Source organism: Carcharodon carcharias, chromosome 19 (genome assembly GCF_017639515.1).
Source record: "Carcharodon carcharias isolate sCarCar2 chromosome 19, sCarCar2.pri, whole genome shotgun sequence".
Classification (NCBI taxonomy): Eukaryota; Metazoa; Chordata; class Chondrichthyes; order Lamniformes; family Lamnidae; genus Carcharodon; species Carcharodon carcharias.
In genome coordinates, this window is record NC_054485.1 from 24,027,663 (window position 1) to 24,048,978 (window position 21,316).

Here is a 21,316-nt window from a genome sequence, read left to right on the forward strand (position 1 = left end):
TATTACTTGTTTGAGCCCATCTCTCTGTGCCCTACTCACACCATGAGGTAATTCTCTGAATTTGCATTTTCCATAACATTTACCAGCTCATGTACTTTAACAAGGTCATTTTTTGATCATCACTTTCTTGGGGAGAACATGATCTGTTCAAGCATTCCAATTTTCTATATCACACTGGCAGTGAAGGGTAGAAAGAAGTACAGGAATTGTCTGTCACTAAAGTGAATTAGATCATGACTGAGCTTTAAGCAGGGAATTCAAGGAGTTAATTTTAACTTAATCCACGTTTTGGAAAACAGGTGGTATTGGTTGGAATTTTGGTTTTACACCCAGCTTGATTTAACTTGGGACATTTCATTAGGTTAAAAGCTCTGGATAAATATAAATTACTGTTGTTGTTGCTAATTTTAGTGGAATACACAATCAGGTGAAGTGTCAAACCTGTATTGTACCTGATCCTGTCACTATCCTAATGGAAAACATAACCCCCAGTTGGAACCTGCGCATAAGATCCTCATCTAATTTTTCAAAAATACTTGGTCATAAACAGAGTTACTGGTGGCCAAAGCAGTCCCCTTGATCGGCGCCCCAACCACAATCTACTAAAGCAACTTGCCAAGACTTCTTTGACAGCACCTCCCAAACCTATCTAGAAGGACAAGGGCAGAAGGTACAAGGGAATAAAACTACCATCACGAAGCTCGCCTTCAAGTCATACACCATCTTTACATGGACCTATATTCACCGTTGCTTCATTGCTGGTGTATCAAAATCCTGTCTAACAGCAGTGTAGGAGCAGCTTCACCACACAGACCACAGTGCTTCAAGAAGAAAACTCACCGCCATTTCAAATGGCAACTATTATTGAGCAATAAATGCCAGCCTTGTCCCCAGAAATTTTTTGTAACTTTTATCTATATATATATATATATCTCTGAGAAGGGAAAAGCTCCAATATTGAGTTTTCCTTGTGCTTTGTTAACTTTTTAATGACATTGGTTAGCAGTGTAGATGCTTTTGTAGAGGCCACAGGTTAAAGCGATGCACATATTATGACATAAACATCACACGGCACCAACCTGCAATTAACGACCGTTTCAAGTCAATGGCATGAAAGTGCCCTTCTCCTGTACTTACCCTGAGAAGTCAGCAGACCGTTCTTCACCATCAAACACATAGACTCGGATGATCTGACAGATAGTCAGATATGCCATTGCTACCAGGAAACTGTACCTGAAACAACATTAAATAGTGGGTCAGACAGACCATAGAACCATAGAAAACCATGCTGACTATCCCCTGATCAATCTGTGCCTTTCTAATTGACCATTTATCCTGTCTCTCAGAATTAATTTCAATAGTTTTCCCACCACTGAAGTCAGACTGACCAGCCTATAATTTTCTGGCCTATTCCACATACCCTTTTTAAATAATGGTACAATATTCACAGTCTTCCAATCCTCTCAGACCTTTCCTGTGACTAGTGAGGGTTGGAAAATGATCCTCAGAGCATCTGCTATTTCCTCCCTGGCTTCCTTCAACAGATGACATACACTGTAGGTGGGGGACGTGTGCTGTTATGAACAGAGTTGTGCTGTTCAAGATGTTGCATCACCAAGTTCCTCATGTTCACCTCTGCTGAAGGAACAACTGTTCCTGAGGTATTGTTCCACAAGTGCTGAGTGTCCTCCACTATCTTTCCCCAAGTGGCCATTCTTCCTGGGTGAGACTCAGTAGTGTTTAGACTACTTGACCATGGAGAACATTGCAACCCTATCCCTCCTGTAACCTGGTGCATTTTTCCAGCAAGCAAGTCACTGGACAGTTATCAGGGGACAAGGCTGATTTCATCACACTACCCCCCACCCCCAATTCCCTTGTCTTGGGGCTGTTAATGGAATGTGAGCCTGGAGCCCCCACTCTAAGACTCACTGGTAATTGGGCCTCAGTCCTTGACAACATAAAACCTGCAAGCTGTAGATACCAATCAGGTGCCTCGGAACAATTTGCCAGTAGAGAAGCTTCAGAAATTTGGGTGACTCCAATGTTGGGCCAGGCGGGTAAAGGAGAGAGGGAGATAGGGAAGGAGAGGACAGAGGGAGGAGAGAGGGAGGAGAGAGGCGGAGGTGTATAGAAGAGAAAGAAAGGGGGAAGAGGAGAGAGAGGGAGAAAGCAGGGAGGGGGAGGGAAGGGGAGGAAGGTGAGAGGTGGAGGGGGAGGGAGGAGCAAGATGAGTGGGGTGAAGAAGAGGAGAAGAGGTTAGATGGAGGAGGAAGGGAGAGAAGGAGGAAGGCAGGGCAAGAGAGAAGCGGGAAGAAGGAGAGGACAAAGGAAGGAGGGGGAGGAGAGAGTGAGGTGAGGGAGGGGAAGGGGAATGGAAAGAGAGGTGAGGAGATTGGGGGAGGGAAGCAGCAAGGGGAGGGTGAGGGGTAGGTAAACAGATGTGTGTCAGACCCAGGTCGACAGTGGCTTGCAGAATTTTTGTAGAATCTTCAAACTCAAGAATAGAAAAGTTAAAATAAAAAGAGAAATTGCTGAAGACACTCAGCAGATCAGGCAGCATCTGTGGACAGAAACACACAAGTTTCAGGCCAACAGCCTTTCATCAGAACCAGAAAGCGGTCAGATATTTACAGGTTTTAAGCAAGAACAGGACCTGGGAAAGGGTTTGGGGTGGGGAGGTTGGGAGAGGGGAGGTTGGGAGAGGGGAGGAAGAAAGTACAAAAGGGAAGGTCCATGTTGGGGTGGTAGGCTGGAATGATTACAAAACAAAAGGATTGATAGTGCAAGGCAAAAGGTGGTGATGATGTACAAGAATGAAAGGAAAGATGAGTCCAGAAGAGGTGTAAATGGCAATAGCAATAGCAGAACCATTACCAACATCTCCTGTCTGAAAAAAAATGGAAACAGTGGTTATGGTCTGAAATTGTTGAACGCAGTGTTGAAGCCAGAAGGGTGTAAAGTGCTCCTGACCTTTCACTCGGCAGCCTCAGTGATCCCTCTAAGAACCGCTGGTCTTTCTAAGAACCGTTAGTTAAGTCACGGTAGAGCCAGGAAAGCAGAGCAGGTCACGCGCTGACCACATTCAATCCAGTTGCTGATTAGTTGAAAATGGGGCCAATCAGGTGGGCTGCTTTGCCCTGGATGGTGTTGAACTTCTTGAGTGTCGTTGGAGCCACGTTCATCCAGGCAAGTGGACAGTATTCCATTCCACTCTTGAGTTGTACCTTTTAGATGGACTTGGGCAGCGGGGGGAACAGGAGGAGCAGGAGTAGGCCATTAGGCTCCTTGAGCCTGTCCCACCATTCAATAAGATCATAGTTGATCTGATTGGGGCCTGACACCATTTTCCCATGGGCCCCCATAACCCTTGTAGATCAAAAATCTGGCTAACTCAGTGTTGAATATATTCAATGACTCAGCCTCCATTGCTCTCTGGGGTAGAACTCCAAAGACTAACAATGCTCTGAGATAAGAAATTAATCCTCATCTCTGTCTTAAAAGCGAGACCTTTTATTCTGAAACTGTGCCCCCTTGTTCTCAACTCCCCCATGAGGGGAAACATCCTTTCAGCATCTACCCTGTCAAGCTTCTTAGAATCTGATATGTTCCAATAAGATCACCTCTCATTCTAAACTCCAGTGACTATGGGCCCAACCTGCTCAACCTTTCCTCATAAGATAACCCCTTCATTCCAGGAATCAACCTAGTCAGGTTTCTCTTCGTGGTATTTGAATTTACATTCTCTGGTTCTTAGTCCAGGCCCCTCAGTTACTAGTCCACTAACATGACCCACTATGCTACTCCATCCCCTTACGGTTCTCTCTGCTGTTGCCTGTCAGATTTCAGTGTGAATTGGGTACGATCAGCCCCCAACCCAGTTTTTAACCACACGTGGTGCCCACAAGTCTGCACAGAGGGATGTTAAAATATTAGTCTCACTCAGCAAAATAAGTATGTCAGACAAGATTAAAGGAAAAATTAAATTAAACCAGGAAATTCAGGTTGTTCAGTATTTCAGAGGGAGTTTCTCATCTGATGTCGATCGCCCTGTTGAGCAATTCGCAAGCTGCCTGATGTGCAAAATAGAAATTTCACAATGCTCTTGTCAATTAGGAATACATCAAGTGAAGTGTAATCACCGAGGCTGGTGCTAACTCACATGCAGAGCCAAGCCACTTCTGTGCTGTCATCTCTGTGACACAGAAACTTTGGATTAATTTGTGCAGAAAGAGAAGCGGTGAAGAAATTCTTCTGACAGCATGCTGACAGCACTGCTGCCTACTCCCACAAACATGGACAGGGGCTGCAAGTGAAAGCCATGGCTCCACAGATTACACTCTCACCCCAGTGTCTAAAGATTGTGGGCTTGAAACCCATTCTGGCCTTCTGAGCATATAATGGGGGCTGATTTTCCAAGTGCAGCGTTTTTCAGACGGCAGGCTTTCCCACTCTGTCACCCAAAGAGTCGGCGGGGAAGTCAAATTAGCCATCAGGTCTGTAGTCCCAGCAATGTCTGTGGCAACAGTGATCAGTCCTCATGGGATAACAAGCAGTCCCCAGATTCTAAGTCCTGGAGTCCAACACCAGGTAAGTGCAGGGGGTTGGAGGGAGGTTTCATGGTGGGGAGGTGAGGTGAGGCCAAAGAGGGGAGAAGGGGATGGCAATCTTGATGGAGAGGCCAGTGGGGGAGGGAGCACCTGCAGAGGGAAGGCCTTTGAAGGGGGGAGCCCAATGCGGGAAGGGGGGGTGGGAAAGCCTGCCGTCTGAAAAACGCTGCACTTGGAAAATCAGCCCCCATTATATGCTCAGAAGGCCAGAATGGGTTTCAAGCCCACAACCTTTAGACACTGGGGTGAGAGTGTAATCTGTGGAGCCATGGCTTTCACTTGCAGCCCCTGTCCATGTTTGTGGGAGTAGGCAGCAGTGCTGTCAGCATGCTGTCAGAAGAATTTCTTCACCGCTTCTCTTTCTGCACAAATTAATCCAAAGTTTCTGTGTCACAAAGATGACAGCACAGAAGTGGCTTGGCTCTGCATGTGAGTTAGCAACCCCCTTCCAACCCTTACCCCTTTAATGTCCAATAATTGGGGCAAAGGCCAGAGGGTCACCCTAGGCCTTGCCTGCCCCAATTAAAGTTCCGCTCAGGTCAGCATGAGGTAGGAAGGCAGTGGGACGGCCACCCAGGGAATTTAACAGGCCCTTCACTGCCCTCAACGGCTGCTAGCCGCCAGTAAAATTCTGCCCCTAGTGTAGTACTCATGTAGTGCTGCACTGTTACAGGTACTATCTTTTCAGTGAGATGTTAAATCGAGGTTCTACCACATGCTTTCACAGATAAATGACCCCACGACACCATTCTATACAAGTTTAACATAAACTCCCTGCTTTTCAATTCCAATTTTCTAGAAATTAGCCCTTTTCTATAGGCATGCAGTCATGACATCATTAAAGGACATTTTATAGGTAAATATTTAATATTACTTTGTGTAGCAGCTTTATGCTTACTGTAAATCTACAGTCATATTTGCTAAACATAAGCCGCATTGTGCTAAGAAACAGTGTTGGGTTTTTATCTAACATTCATTTCAGCCAAGATTGTCCATTCATGGAGTGGGCAGTCAGCACCAGCTCCAGAATTAACAATTACCCTCTTACATATTTGACACTTTAAGACATACAAAATGCCTGCAGTGCACTATAAACAAAGCCTGTGGAGTTTTATTTTTATTTTCATCTTGAACATTTTCATGTCCATGTCCAAATGCAGCAAGACCTGGACAATATCCAGGCTTGGGCTGACAAATGGCAAGTAACATTTGTGCCACACGAGTGCCAGACAATGACCATCTCCAATGAGAGAGAATCTAACCATCGCCCCTTGATATTTTATGGCATTACCATTACTGAATCCCCCACTATCAGTATCCTGGGGGTTACTATTGACCAGAAACTGAACTGGACTAGCTGTATAAATACTGTGGCTACAAGAACAGGTCAGAGGCTAGGAACCCTGGCGCAAATAACTCACCTCCTGACTCCCCAAAGCATGTCTACCATCTACAAGGAGTGCAATGGAATATTTCCCACTGGCGTGAATGAGTGCAGCTCTAACAACACTCAAAGTTTGACAGCCCACTTGATTGGCACCCCATTCACAAACATTAATTCCCTCCATAACTGACACACAGTGGCAGCATTGTATACCACCTACAAGATGCTCTACAGGAACTCACCAAGGCTCCTTAGACAGCACCCTCCAAACCCACGACCACTTCCATCTAGAAGGACAAGAGCAGCAGACACATGGGAACACCACCACCTGGAAGTTCCCTCCAAGCCACTCACCATTCTGACTTGGAAATATATCGCTGTTCCTTCGCTGTCACTGGGTCAAAATCCTGGAGCTCCTTCCCTAACAGTACCGTGGGCGTACCTACAGCACCTGGACTGCAGCGGCTCACCACCACCTTCTCAAAGGAAATTAGGGATGGGCAATAAATGCTGGTCTAGCCAGCGGCACCCACATCCCATAAATAATTTTTTAAAAAATTTAAATGTTGGAGATGGGAAGGAGAAAGGGAAGTTTGAGTGAACGGGGAGGTCTGTGCTGCGAGTTCATGTGGTGAAGCCCCCAGCAATATGTCCAACCACAGCTGGCAAGTGGCAACCATAAGCTCCCAACCAGCTACAAAATGAACTGAGGCCATGGATATAGTGATTCAAGCAGCAACTGAACATCAGGCCTTTCCACTGGAACACGGTCAAGCCTTCCAGGGTTGGTATGGGTTGAACCGAATTCCACATATTCTTTACAGGCAAAGGCTGCAGAAACAAGGCAGGATTATCCATTGAAGGCTGGGATTTTCCAGTCCCGTCCGCCCGCAGGTGGGACCAGAAAATCCCGGTTGAAGATTACAGTTTGAACCCTGTACAGGTTATAAATGAACAATGTCCATTTGCAGCAAGAATCCTAGAATCGTAGAAACTTTGGCCGGTTGTGCCTTTGCTGGCTCTTTGAAAGATGAGCCATACCAAGCCCCACATCCCTGCTTTTCATCCATAACCTTACAAGTGTGCTCGGGCTGGCATGGATAAGATGGGCTGAATGGCCTCCTCCTGTGCTGTAACTTTTCTATGGTTCTATGGTTCTAAGTTTTTCATGTTCAAGTACTGTTCCCTTCTAAAATTATTTATGGAATCAGCTTCCACTCATCTTTTCAGGTAGAGGGTTCAAGATTCTGATGACTCTTTGAGTGAAAAGAGTTCTCCTCATCTCCCCTCTAGGTCTTTGGCCAATGATTTCAAATGTATGACCTCTGGTTATTAACCTGCATGACAGAGGGAATAGTATTTCTCTACTACTCACTGATTCGCTCCAGTTAAACATCCACCTACACATGAGAACAGTCTGAGCATAAGCAGTGAATACCACAGTGTCTGTTCAATTTAAATGTCCATTGCTGTTCCTGTACACTTGTCAACCTGCATGAGTTTTCTAGGAATGTCTCATTTATAAAAATGAAGGTGGTCCTGTGGTGGTGCATCTTCATGGGCTCCAAGGGTCACAGGGCAAGATCTGATCTCGGTGGGAGGATGAGATGGAACACAAGAATCTGGGCTGCAGAACTAAACAACATAGCAGGGGCACAGGATGAGGTAAAGCCAAGGTCGTGGAGGGGTTTGTAGAAGAACAGACTGGCAAGGAAAGCACTGGAGAAAATCAGTCTAAAATGGATTCTGCTTCACAAATAAAAATGTTTTGGACATTCAAAAGGCAAATCTGATGCTCCGTTCAAAGTTAATCCTCACTGTTAGTATCTAGCCAGTGGGAACATGCCTGTGGTTTTCCAAATATGTGTGCTGGTCTCATCACTCACTGATTCAACGTTCTAAATAAAGAAAGCACCGCACATTCTCCAACACTTTTCCATTCAGTATTAGGACTTGCACAGACAACAGGAAGTACCCTAGCTTGCATTGTTCCCAAAGGGGACTCCCTCAGTATTGCACTGAAAGTGTGAGCTTAGATTTTGTGTTCAAGCATTTGGAGGGGGGTTTGAACCCACAACTTTCTGATTCAATGCTATCCATTGATCTGAAAGGGGTGTTTTTGGCCTCAACACTTGTCATTAGAGAAGAAAGGCTATGGGCCAAGTGCTGGTAAATGAGATTAGGTAGGTAGGTCAGGTGTTTCTCACGTGTCAGTGCAGACTCAATGGGCCGAAGGGCCTCTTCTGCACTGTGTGATTGTGATTCTGTGAAAGTGGAAAGGGTGGATCATCAGGAATGGTTTCTGATCATTATGCAGTGACATCTCCTGGAAATACTCATGCATGGATAGGGCTGGGCTCAGCTCTGATGACACTCCCTCCACACATCGTCCCACAGCGAATGACCTGCTGACACTCATGGCCAAAGTTCAGATATGCATAACAGCCAATTAAGCAGATGACTGGCACCAGTAAGTCTAAACCCCAGTGAATGGCAAGACCTTCAGGAGACAGACACATCAAACATTCAGAAAAAGTCAGAATTTGTAGTTAATTTGAATCAACACCAAAAAAAAATTCAATAGCCAATACTCCAAATGATCCAGTATTAGCATTACTTCAGAGAAATGAAATGTTTACTTACTTGTGAATGCTCTTCATATGTACAGTCACCATAACACAATACAGTAGGATTACCTCTCCCAGAAAGTGAACAGCATAACTGAAATGGAAAAATCACATTCAATAGAGGATGCTGAATCACACTGAGTAATGGAGTCAAACAAGGTAAATTACATCGACTGTCCAACACAGAAACAGGCCATTCATCCCAACTGGTCTATGCTGGTGTTTATGCTCCATGAGCTATGAGCTAAAAATTACTAGAATTTGCATTCATATAGCACCTTATTAGGACATTCCTACATGCTTCACAGCCAATCCATTACTTTTGAAGCACAGACATTGTTTTATTAAGGCAAAGTTGACAGCTAATTGCATGCCAGGGACATGTGGGTGAAAGACCACTTAACTGTTCTTGATGTTGTTGGTTACATACATTACATACATAGAATTTACAGCACAGAAACAGTTCACTCGGTTTGTATTTATGTTCTACATAAGCCTCCTCCACCCCGCCCCCTCTTCATCTAACTCTTTGTCGGCATAACCTTCTGAACCTTTCACGTGTCTATCTAGGTTATCCTTGAATGCATCTGTGCTATTCACCTCAACTACTTCCTGTGTAGCGAGTTCCACATTTTCACCACTCTGTGGGTAAAGATGTTTCTCCTGAATTCCCCATTGAATTTGTTAGTAATTATCTTATATTTATGCCCCCTCAGTGTTTTGGTCTCACCCACAAGCAGGAACATCTCTTCTGCCTCTATTGAACTGAACTCATCATTTAAAAAAGGGCATCCCTTAACCTCCTTTTTCTAGAGAAAAGGCCCTGCCTTTTCTGTATTTCCTGATAGTTATAACCTCTCAGTTCTGATATCATCCTTGTAAAACACTTTTGTACACCTTCATCAGAGCTTAGATATACTTTTTAATCATATGGAGACCAGGATGTTCAAGATTACCTCTGCTGGAGGTACTGTATACAAGAAGCACCAGGATAGGATATTTCTTAGACGCTGTGAAGATGTCTTAGTCCTGTTTTTTGGATGGTAAAAAAGGACAAAAATAGGACCTACTTCAGGTGGAGTTTGCATGACAGATTCCACCACGATGATGGTAAAGGTGGCTTTTCCTGAGTGGCTGCCTGAAACAAGTATTCGCACCTGAGTCAAAAGTTGTGGGTTTGAAACCTCACTTCAGATACTTGAGCATAACATCCAGGCAGACACTCCCAGTGCAATACAGAGGGAGTGCCACACTGTCAGATATGCTGTCTTTCGGATGAGACGTTAAACCAAGCCTCTGATTGCCCCCTCAATTGGGCATAGCACCATTTGAAGAAAAGCTTGGGAGTCCCCTCGTGTTCTAGCCAATACTTATCACTCAACCAACTTCACTAAACCAGTCATTATCACATTAAGTCCATGGAATCTTGCTGTGCAGTGCATGTTTCCTAAATTACAACAGTGCCTATACTACAAAAGTACCTCATTGTCTATAAAATGGTTTAGGATGTCCTAGGATGTGAAAGGCGCCATATAAATGTAAGTTCTTTCTTTTCTTTTAGATCATGATGATCTATGTACCTCTTTTAACTGAACCTTTGGTCACCTGTCCTAATATCCTCTTATGTGCCTCTGTGTCTAATTTTGTCCAAGAACACTCCTGTAAAAGACCTTGGGAAGTTTTACTATGTTAAAGGCACTATATAAATGTAAGTTGTTGTTGTATACCCAGTTGGGAGATGTGCCCCGCCCCTCAGTTCTAGTGTGAGGTATTGTTTGGGCTCTTCTTCACTCTCTGGATTTACATTTTTTTACTAATTGCCAAACTTCGTGTCAAGGCCCCGCTGGGTTTTCAGTCACTGGAATAGTTTGTCTCAATCTCAGTTTACAGGAATCAAACAATGACCAATAAAGAGAATCTGCCATAAATCTGGACAAAAAAAAACTCAGAAGAGCAGATTTTCCATGGTCTGGTTTACATTAGCAATGAAATCATTCAGATTGTCGTAAAAAAAAAAAATCCCAGACATATCCTAATATCAGCACTGGGTTCATGCTAGGTCAGCTAGTACAACATTCTAATAGAGACCACGAAGGAATTTGCATTTATATAGCACCTCTGATGTCTGCAGGATGTCCCAAAGTGCTTTAAGGCCAATGAAGGTTTTTGAAATGTAGTCCTAGTTGTAATGTAGGAATACAGGAGCCAATTTGCAAATCCCCAGAAAGAGCAATGTGAAAATAACAAGGTAATCTATTTAATTTAAGTGATGTTGATTGAGGTAAACATTTTGACTAAGAAGCTGGGAGGAACTCGCCTGTTCTTCATTGAAATAGCACGAGATGTTTTACACCCACCTGACAGGGCAGGCGGACCATGTTTAGTACCTCATCCGAAAGGCAGCACCTCCGATCAAGTAGCACTCCCTCAGTACTGCACTGGGAACCTACAGTTTGTATACAAGTCTCTGGGGTGGGATGTGATCACAGTACCTGTTGAGACAGTGGTGAGAGTGCTGCCCACTGGACCATCGTTGACACCTTATAATCTAATGGACATCACATCATTCGCTGAGTGGTATTGTGAAACTGGCCCATCTACCAACCAGTTTAAGTTGACTGTAACTAATTCCTCACTGCCCACTGAACATATGTTGCATAGTAGTTATGTTAGTGGACTGGTAAACCAGAGACCTAGGCTAATAATTCAGAGACATGAGTTCAAATCCCGATAGAGCCATTGGAGAATTTAAATTCAGTTAATTAAATAAATCTGAAATTAATCAGCTAGGATCAAAACCTTGAAATAAATGTACTGTTGTAACAAACCAATTTGCTATTGCCTTTTAGGGAAGGAAACCTGCTGTCTTTGCCTGGTCTGATTTATAAGTGACTCCAGACCAACAACAGTGTGATTGACTATTAACTTCCTTCTGAAATTGCTTAGCAAGTCATTCGGTTGTCAGGAAAAAGTGTCTCAACACCACCTCCTCAAGGACAATTAGTGATGGGCAATAAAACTTGTCACTGATGCTGACATCCCATGTATGAATAGCAAATAACTGTCCTCTTCACAGCCAACATATTCATCTGCCCAAGTTATTAAAGGGGGTTTACCCTTGTTAAAGGTGGCTAGATAATTTACTTGTTGGCCAGAAATCAAACACACAACACACGCCATGACCTCATAGTGAAACAGATACATAGCCTTTCACTTCATCTGAGGAAACAGTGTTTTGCTCAGGGTATTACAGTACCCCTTTAAGTACAGTTAGCCAGATGGGGGACTGTACCAACTGCTTTCCAACAGGGAGAAACATCTGGATGCATTTTGAACATCTCGTTAGAATGGTGATGAAAATACATTGGGAAGTGTAGCTGAAGAATCAGGTTTCTCTTTGGCAATATTTTCAAGAGCACTTTGAGGAATTGGCCTGGAGATTATGCACCCCATCACTCTACCCCTCGCTACCAACTAAAGAGGGTGCAAATAGGAAATGTAACAGTCAGTCATTAATTGGGGGGGGGGGGGGGTGGGATTTGTGGGGCAGGAGTGAAGAAGGGGAAATATAGCTGACTTTGGGCAGAATTATCCCAGATTTGCTCCAAGTGTAGTAGTGGGTTGGAAAAAGGACATTATACCTGCAGGCCGCAATGGCGGCTTTTCACGCTATATCATCCCATTCCTGCTGCATCCCACCTTATTAATTATGCATTCATGGGGAACATGCCGGCTCGCTGGCAGACGCGCTCAAATTTGCCCGCCACGCCATGACCTTAGCGCTTCCTCGCTCTTGGTGCCATACTTAAAGCGCACCAGAACGCATACCTACTTCATGTCTACAGACCAGGACTGGTCCAGGCGACAGATGACCCTGAAAGCAAAAAAGATGGCAGCCCACACATTTAGTGATACCTCTCTGGGGCACATGCTGGCTGATGTGGAAGGCCACCATGATGTCCTCTACACTCGCTCTGGCCGCAGGAGGTCCACCAGAGTCACCAATCCAGATGGGAAGTGGTGGCAGTGGCAGTCAGCACCACAGGAGCACAGAGGAGGTCAGCCATCCAGTGCAGGAAGAGGATGAATAGTCTCATCCGTTCGGCCAGGGTAAGTCAACTACCTCATCACTCAACTCACACACTTACAAACCCATCACACATCAACAGGGATCTCACACCTCAAGGGACAACACCACTAACTCTCACACACACCCACACATCTCCATCAGGCTTATACCCTCTGGAGCTTGTGTCCTCTTCCCATCCACGGCTCCGCTCACCACGCAAACATTCCATGCAGTGCCTTGTGTCCTGCTCACATTCTGTTTTCATGCAGGAGAATCTAGCTCACAACAGCAGGAAGAGATCCCAGACTGGGGGCAGTGTGGCCACATTAAGCCCCTCACTCACTTTGAGGAGAGTGCCATTGCACTGACTAGTAAGAACATGGGTTGTGCCTGCAGTGACAGTGAGGTCGGCGGTGAACACCCACATGAGAATCCTTCACCACATCATCTCTCTCAGTGAAACTAAGAGTGCTCCCTCTCTCCTGCTTTGACTCTGCTGCCATGCACTAATTATCTCTACTTTGCTTCACAGGGAGCTCTGCCAAGCGACCGGCACCCTCAGCCAGCCAGTCCCTCAGCTCCATCCTCGTCCTCACCTCCAGCCAAGGGGACACCTCCTTCATTGAAGAGCTGGAAATAAGCAGCCTGGAGGACCCATCATAACACTTACCCACACCCCAGAGACGCACAACTTGGTGGGACCTAGACCTAGAGCAGGCTCGGGTTTGGAATCTGGTGGTCACCACAAGGACATATGTCCGAAGCAGAAGGAGGCAGGTTCAGCCGAGCTCCCCGGCACTTGGAGGGCTGCTGGGGAAGAGGCATCTGTGAGATCCAACACAGATGACGAACCTCTGGAATTGGCCTTCCAACTCATCATGGAGAATCAGCAGGAGGCAGAAGAACATCATACAGGGATGTGGGAAGCCCTCAACACAGTGGCACACGACCTGGAGGTGTGCATCGGTCTGCTCTCTGATGAAGTGGTGGACACATGTGCGCATATGGAGGTCTCCATGGGATGGATGGCAGATGCCATGTTGACCCTGGTCCAGCAGAACATGAAGGTGCATGGAGACCTGCACTCCATTGCAGTAGCCATGGGTGAGTTCCTGCAATGGCAACATAAGAGAGAAACGGGGCACCTCGGCATCCCTCCAGGTGTTCCATCCCCTCAAGGATTCAAACCGGGGCCCTCGGTCACCCGAAGGGAGGAGGAGCGGAGCTGGATACCCTGGGTGATCCACTTAGGAATCTCAGAGGCTGTCGTCTCCCTCTGAGTCCCCTTTGCCTGTGACCCCTTCAACCTCATTCTCTGTCACCACTGAGGGAGCAGCAGGCCCACAGAAGGACAGACAAAGCAAACCGGAGCCCTCAAGGCCTCGGCTCTCCAGAGAACACTCTGAAGTCATCAGAGCCTGCAATGACTGTTCTCCCACAATGAGCCAGATACATGAACAATGAACAATTCTTTTGTAAATGTACACTATTCTCTTTAACTGCATTTTTTCTTGTGTGTGTGTGTGTGTGTGTGTGTGTGTGTGTATATATGTGCATGCACTGAGTGATTGATATAGTGTTTAGACTTTTGTAGTGAAGGCATAAATAAATAATCCTCTTTATTGAAACACTCAAATGCTTGCTGCTGTTATTTAAATTGACCACACAATCCGGGGCCTAAGACAAACATGCACCTTCCTCTCCAAAAACCACACTGATTACAGACAGTGAGGGAAAGGGTACAAGGGTTTTGGTTCACTCCCGACCCAGTCTGTAACAGTGGGAAAAGGCTACTGGGGGGATGGAGGTCACCTGATGAAGTTTCTAGGAATATATCCAAACAAAGGATGGAATTTTCCGTCCCTGTTGGCATCGGGCGTCATGGTGGCTGGGGTGGGGTGTGGGGGGTGGGGGGGTGGGGAAACAATAAGGCGAAGGGGCCAAAAATTGGTTTCATGCCGGCATGTAAGCCCAGCAGGATCATCTGATGATATCCGCCATGGTGGAACGCCAATCCTGCTGGAGGCTGATGTGAACCCACTTTGCATCTCACTAATGGGATAGTAAGTAAGGCCCGACTGGAATCTGAAGCCATTACTACACAATAAGAGATAGATGGTGGTCTTTCACACTCACTTGTGGATAACTGGTCTCTTCAGCTTTCTTTTGTTAAATTGTAAACTTGGAGATGTGAAGTCTGGAAGTCCATTGATTCTGAGTTTGGAGTAAACTATGAATGATGCTGGGTGTGAGTTCCACAAAGGGATGCTGTACAGGCATGTCCATGCAAGGAGGAACCCACTACTTAGAGTGATTCGATTAGGAACTTTCCAGAAGTTTGAGATAGTCTGTGTTGAAGTTGCAAAATTCACCTGATCATTGGCAGCCATCAAGTGTCCATTTAAAAAAAATATAAGACAGTCCCAGAAGCTTCCAGAACACAGTCCATGTTTGAAGTTATGAATAGGAAATGCCTTCACAGGGTATAACATTACCCAATCACCAATATTTCTATAAACAATAATCAAAAGAGTTCAAGCAAAAATAAACAAAAAACACAATTCCTTTTTAATGCCCCTCAAGATTGCTCTTAGTTGTGTCCATGAGATTAATCCTTCATTCCTGGAGATTCCATGGCAATCCTGGAGGGTTGGGAACTTCATGGGGTGGGTGGGGAGTGGGGGTGCGTGGGGGTAGGGGAGAGTGGGTGCATTAAGATGATACAACACACTAATGGCTTATGCCAGAGAATAGAAGATGTGGTTCTGTCCCCGCAGTCTCCCAGGGAGGCCTTGGCTAGAACACCAATGAACCATTTGAAACAAATAAAAGAAAGAACTTGCCTTTATATAAGACCTTTCACAACATCAGGCCATCACAGAGCATTTTACAGCTAATTATTGAGAGAGCAAAATGCTGTGTGACATCATTTAGCGGCAGTGGGGGAGTACAGGGAGGGTCAGGAAGGATAAAGATTGGAAATGAAAAAGTATATTTCAATTACTTCAAAAAGGAAGCTGCTTTAGCAGCTGCTTCAGTGAATAGGATGACAGATGTCAGCAACCTCAGCCAGGGCCACACGATGATGTCAGCTAAAAATATTTAGCCAAGTAGCTAAGCAAATAAGCACTGAGCAACCATGAGAAGCTTTAAGGCCTATAATACATTTAAACCAGTGATGAAACATATTCTTTCTCACCATGCAACACACACACACCAACATGTGTACGCACACATGCACAGGCACATGCACCTACATACACAGACACAAGTGAAACTTTGCAGTCCAAATTTTGCATTGCTGTTTCTTTTGTTCTGATTGCTTTTAAGATGGTTTATTTCCGTGGAACCATCTGTATCAGAAAAGCAAGAACAACAAGGAAAACTAAATGAGGGAATTCGTGGAAGGACATTCTACAAAAGCAAGATTTGACACTAAAAATGATTATACTTTGGCTGTATTTTTTCTTGACTTACAGTTCAAGTTCAGGGAGAATGTCACTGAACTAGTAATGCAGTGGCCAAGGCTAATACACTGGGGACCTGGGTTTGAATCCACCATCGCAGCTGCTGGAAATTGAATCCAATTAAACAATAAATCCAATTGATTAATAAAAAAAATCTGGAATTTAAAGATCATGTCACTAATGATGCGATGAAGCTACCATTGACTGTCATTTTTTAAAAAAACCATCTGGTTCACTAACATTCTTTAGGTAAGGAAATCTGCTGTCCTTACCGGGTCTGGCCTACATGTGACTCCAGACTCACAGCGTTGTGATTGACTCTTAACTACCTCCTGAAATAGCCTAGCAGGTTACCCAGTTCAAGGGCAATTAAGGGTGGGCAACAAATGCTGGCCTTGCCAGTGACACCCACATCCAATGAAATAATTTTTTAAAAGTCAAATGGTCTCTTTTGTTCAAGCATTAATTCCACCCAGCTCTTTAGTTATTTTTAAACAAAAGCCATTCATTTCAGGAGATCCCAAAGTACGTTACAGTCAATGAAATATTTTTGAAATGCAGTCACTACAGTAAAGTATGCTCAGAAATTACCAGGTTTATAGCATTCAGTTCCACAATTTGTCATAAATGGGATTGACGCCCTATTAAAGGCATGCGCATGTATGAAAAGAATATGATACTAGCCTTTTAAGAACAGGGGCAAATAATGGTTTTCTGCATCCAGTAACTAAGAGAGGATTTGATAATTCAGTGCTTTGGATTAATCAGGGTACAGTTCTGTGATGACTCAGAGCAGACAGGTTTCATCAAGAAACAGTTAGACTTTATTAGAGAGAGATCTACAGGTGCTTTCATATGCGACCAGCACTCTCATCAGGAAGCTCTGCCTTCCTGATTTGCCCGCACTAAAAGCTCACTGGTCAGATCCCCTGCAGTACATCACGTGACTCCCGAATGACAGAAGGGACTTGTTAGAGAGTTGATTTTCCAGGCAACTTTTCTTGGTGGCAACATTGGACTTTAAATACAAGACAGCAGCAGCAACTGCATGCATGCATCAAACTTTATAACCAAAGAAGAACTCCCTCCTAGATGTTCCCTGTGCTGCTAACTCATTGGTTTACACAGATCATGTGATCTTACAACAGGATTATTCTTAAAACTACAGTGTTACGTTTAATCAAAACTATAATTAATACATTCCTCCCCCTTTAACTTTTCTGTACATTTTGTATTTACAAGGATATTTATCTCATAACATTACAATATTTACACAGGCCATGAAATTACAAGTTCAGTGTTTCAGATGGTTTCCTGATCCATGTGGAATGTCGTAGCTTCATGACGTCCGACTCTTTTGCAGGAACCACATTCTTTGGAACTACATTAACATCAGGTACCTCATTAGGCACAGGCAGTTCAGTGTCTTCCACTTCGACAGAGACATCGGGCATGTCTATCCTTGGTTGAGCAACTTCATCAGGAACCGCAGGTTCCGCAATGGTTACAGGTGGAAGATCATTTTGTTCTTAAATGACCCACATGCTTACGTGTGATCTGGCCCTCCACTTCTAGGTGGTACGACAATGGTCCGGGCACAGAGCTTACTTTACCAGGTAATCACTTCAGTCCTCCACCGAAATTCCTTCCATATACTGCTTTTCCAACAGCAAATTGTTGCTTGTGGCTGTGCAAATCATGAGTCGCTTTTTGGTTCCCTTGACATTTCTCCACCTTCCCCTCCAAATTGGGAAGTATCAGATTTAGTCTTGTTCAAAGACGGCACCTCATCTGTAATTCTGCATCCTCTCCCTACGTGTCTTCTTCTTTCTACCATAGAACTTAGTCTCAGCCTTTTTTTTACTTCACTGTCAGCTTCTCTCAGGTGAAATCTCAACTTCTCATTGTTCAGTAGTTGAGTTACCCATGATTTCATTATCTACTCACATCTTGGAAAGTTCTACTGCTTTTCCTTTCAAGGCCTCTTTAGCTTCATTCAGCTGATTCTTCAGCTCTACTGCCTCCTTTTTGTATCTGTTGGCTTCCTCCTGGAACCTTGGACATTGTTGCGCCTTCTCTGCCAACTCGTTCTTCAGTTTTTCAGAGTGATATTGAATTCTTCCTGTTTCTCTTCGTAATTTTCCAGAGATACAAACTTTGACCTGAGAGATCCTTGTAATGTGTGAATGTCTTTCAACAGGTTTTCCTTTTCTTTGCGAAACTCATTCGCTTCATCTTGAACTGTCATTCAGCAGAGTCTCCTTGAGTTTCTCCTGCTGTTCTTCTATGTCATTGTTTAAAACCGTTTTCATTTCTTCAGACTGCCGAATGGCTACACACTCCTTTATCATCCCATTACGGTCCTTGGACTCTCCAGGCTCTATCTGAAGTGCCTTGTTCCTTTTCCAACTCAGGAACTCTTCCAGCTTCCTTTTGAAATCTCACTGGTCAATCAAGGTTAATTTCCCTCAAACAATTTTGACCTAGAAGGCTTGGTCCTCTGCCTTCTAATACCATCACTGGTAGTTGCGCTGTTTGGTGTCTATAGTAAACAGGTACCCTGGTGATACCTTTTACCTGGGATTTCTTCACCTGCGTACATTTTCAACTTGGCAGATGTTTGTTCCAAATTTAATTGTTGAGCACCTTTATTTAAACATCTGAAAGTGTGTTCTTCTATTACAATGGTTACATTCAGGGTTTCACCAAAATCACAATATTCTGTTCGTTGTTTTGGGTAGCAATGGTCTCTCCTGGGTTTCTATTCTGTGAACTGCATATGAAGCTCTGTGTTGTGACTGAGGGCTTGAGTTGAAAATGTCCCTTAACAAGGTCTCCTAATTCACTGAAAGTCTTCAAATCAAGGGCTCCCACAAATACTCAGAAGAATCACTCTCTTTTTTTCCGCCCCCATAATTTCGTTGGTTTGAAAGCAGAACGCAAGACATTCGATATATTGAGACCAGTCATCTGTGGCTGGTTCAAAGGGATCGATTCTGCCAAACTGTGGCATCTCGGATGAGTATATCTTCCTTTCTTTTTAATTATCTTAGATAGTCAATTGCTGTATAGCTTCTGATTTATCCTCATCACCAGTTTGTTATAGAGTTGATTTTCCAGGCAGCTTTTCTCGGTGGAAACATTGAACTTTATTTACAAGACAGCAGCAGCAACTACGTGTGCAGCAAACTCTATAACTAAAGAAATACTCCCACGCTGCTAACTCATTGGTTTATACAGATCATGTGATCTTACAACACAGGATTATTCTTAAAGCTACAGTCCTATGTTTATCAAAACTATAATTACTACAGGACTATAACCTCAGTTACCACATTTCCTCCCCTTTTAGTTTTTTACAATTTCTATTTACAGGAAAAGACTTAAACAATCCAACAAACATATGTACAATTTCAGGTGATTATAAATCAAGTCTCTGAGGCGCTCTTATACGGCTGGAGCGGCGTAGCTCTACCACTGGAGGTTCCTGAACGGGATCGACAGGGTCTGGAACTGTAGTATGAGACACATCATCAGAACATGGCAGTTCAGGATTTGACAACCCTTCAGCGACATTTGGCATGTCTATTCTAGGTCGATCAGATACCTCAGGAATTGACAGTTCAACATTAATCACGGGTTGGATCAGTTGATTATTGGAATATCTCTCCAGCACGAATACGATCTGTGTGTCTTTGGAGTATTCTATCTCCCACTGGTACTTGGTAAGGTAGTGACCAGTCTCTGACACACTGGCTCCAGGAGCCCAACAGGATCTGCTGCTGAAATTCCATACGTATACCATGTCATCTACACTGAAAGTGCGAGCTTCACAGTACATGTCATGGTTAAACTTCTGATTACTCTGGTTCTGCACCACTTTCCCTAAGTTTGGAAAGACGAGATGTAGATGTGTACCCAGATGTTTCATTGATAACTCTGAAGGTGTTAAACCCATAGTCGAATGTGGTGTTGTACAATAACTGAAAGGAAACCTAGAAAGTTGAGGGTCCAGAATACCTTCCGATAGCCTTCCAGACTTAAAAGTTTGTACTGCCCTCTAGGCTTGACCATTCAATGAGGGATGCCAAGGGGCTGTTTTAATATGTCAGATTCCATTCAAATCCATAAATTTCTGAAACTCTATGCTGGTAAAAGCGGTGCCTTCTCAATAGTTGCGTTTGACATTGACGACTTGACTTCATATACATCCATCCATTTGGAATATGCATCTATAATTAACAAGAACAGAGTACCAAAGAATGTAAGGTCCTATGTAATCGATATGTAATCAAACCCAGGTCGACCAGACCACTCCCATGGATACAGAGGAGCTGGGACAGGCAACTTCTGTTGTTGCTGACAGTGGAGACAGTGCTTAACCATGTTTTCAATATCTCCATCAATACCTGGCTACCATAAATAGCTGCGCGCAAGCATTTTCATTTTTGATATGCCCGGATGGGCACTATGAAGTTCTGTCAAGAGCAGCTCTCTGCCTTGTGGTGGGACCACCGCTTTGATCTCCACAACAAAACCCCAGCTTGGCAGCTTAATTCCATTTGTCTGACATGGAACAGTCTCAATTCTTCAGAGACAGCCAAGTCAGGCCATCCTTTTAAGTCAAAGTCTCTGACTTCTGATCATGTTGGATCTCCGTTCGTCCAATTTCTAATTTGTTTCACACACACAGGCGAAGAGCCTAAGAAATTCAATAATAGCACTAATTCCTGCAGAACGAGAGTATGCACAATACTGTCCGGCAACGGGAGACAACTGAGTGCATCTGCATTTGCAATGTGCAGGCCAGGACAATACATAAAAGCATACTCGCACACAGATAATGTCAGAGCCCATCACTGTATCCTTGCTGATGCTATTGGCGGAATGGCCTTTTCCTCGCTGAATAAACCCATTGATGGTTTATGGTCCAACACAATGGTAAAGTGGCAACCATGCAGTCACTGGTGGAATTTCTGGACGCCGAATACCACTGAAAAATCTTCCTTTTCTGGCTGGGAATAGCCCTTCTCGGCTGTGGAGAGGGTTCTCGAGACTTGGCAATAGGCCTTTCAGACCCATTTTCCATTTTACAGGATAACACATATATGGGATAACAGGGAGAGGCATCACATGTTAATACCAACTCTATCTATGGG

At 44.2% G+C, this 21,316-nt stretch overlaps 1 protein-coding gene across 2 annotated transcripts in view; it reads right to left on the minus strand.

The window, feature by feature from the left end:
• LOC121292014 (lysophospholipid acyltransferase 2-like) overlaps positions 1-21,316 on the minus strand; it is a 66,220-nt gene that overhangs the window by 21,340 nt on the left and 23,564 nt on the right. For both annotated transcript variants that reach the window (XM_041213757.1, XM_041213758.1), the window contains 2 exons: positions 8,638-8,715; positions 1,138-1,233 (listed from right to left, as the gene is read on the minus strand). In XM_041213757.1, coding sequence (XP_041069691.1) covers positions 1,138-1,233; positions 8,638-8,715 — 174 coding nt within the window. The remainder of the gene's footprint in view (positions 1-1,137; positions 1,234-8,637; positions 8,716-21,316) is intronic.